Source organism: Rhodofomes roseus (genome assembly GCF_022264815.1).
Source record: "Rhodofomes roseus strain CIRM-BRFM 1785 chromosome Unknown C8Q71scaffold_59, whole genome shotgun sequence".
NCBI classification, from domain to species: Eukaryota; Fungi; Basidiomycota; class Agaricomycetes; order Polyporales; family Fomitopsidaceae; genus Rhodofomes; species Rhodofomes roseus.
The window spans coordinates 15,494-16,136 of record NW_025953015.1 but is presented as its reverse complement, the minus strand read 5'-3'; the positions used below and the strand labels follow the sequence as shown (position 1 = coordinate 16,136).

At 50.7% G+C, this 643-nt stretch overlaps 1 protein-coding gene across 1 annotated transcript; it reads right to left on the bottom strand.

Moving 5' to 3' along the window:
- Positions 1–24: 24 nt before the first annotated feature.
- Positions 25–353, bottom strand: C8Q71DRAFT_863888 (uncharacterized protein; the record flags this gene model as incomplete). The annotated part of the gene is made up of 2 exons (XM_047928246.1): positions 25–226; positions 280–353. The coding sequence occupies 2 exons, from the start codon at positions 351–353 to the stop codon at positions 25–27; spliced, it is 276 nt and encodes a 91-aa protein (XP_047772265.1).
- Positions 354–643: the final 290 nt, after the last annotated feature.

Here is a 643-nt window from a genome sequence, read left to right as displayed (position 1 = left end):
GGAAATCAATAATATCAATATCACTTACTGTTCTTTCCGTCCAAGGACCCATTCGAGCGTGGGCAGTGGCTGGACACCAGGCTCCAACCATCTCCAACGATGCCCAATGACATGGATTGGAACCGCACACAGGACCATGTTAGGCCTTGCAGCTGGGTGTGTCCTGCGCCGCTGCCGCCTTAGCTGCTTGGCCGTCAGGGCTACCTTCGCCTTCTTCTTGTGGCGGCTGTAGCAAGCCAATGAGTGAACAATCTAATGCTTGAATTAACAATAACTTACACAGGCAACTCGTCCTCAGCCTTGCGCTTCAAGGACTTGGGCGACTCAGGAACTGCAGCATTGTTAGAGGACATTACAGTTCCGTCTTATGGACTGTTAGCTTAGCTTGTGATGCTTAGATATGAGAATTACTTACTGTCGATGACGGATGGTGGGGGGAAGAGGGAAAGAGACGAGGGAGGCGGTCAGACAGCGGCCAGGTTTATATACCATCCTCATAGCCATGCACATGATCATAACCGACGAATTGGCCACTGATGGGCGGTGGTGTTTGACGAAAAAGGAAATGCACTTGTCTTGAGCCAGACCATGGCCAAATATGGGTGAGGGAAATGAAACTCAGTGTTCTCTAGTGGCCATGGCC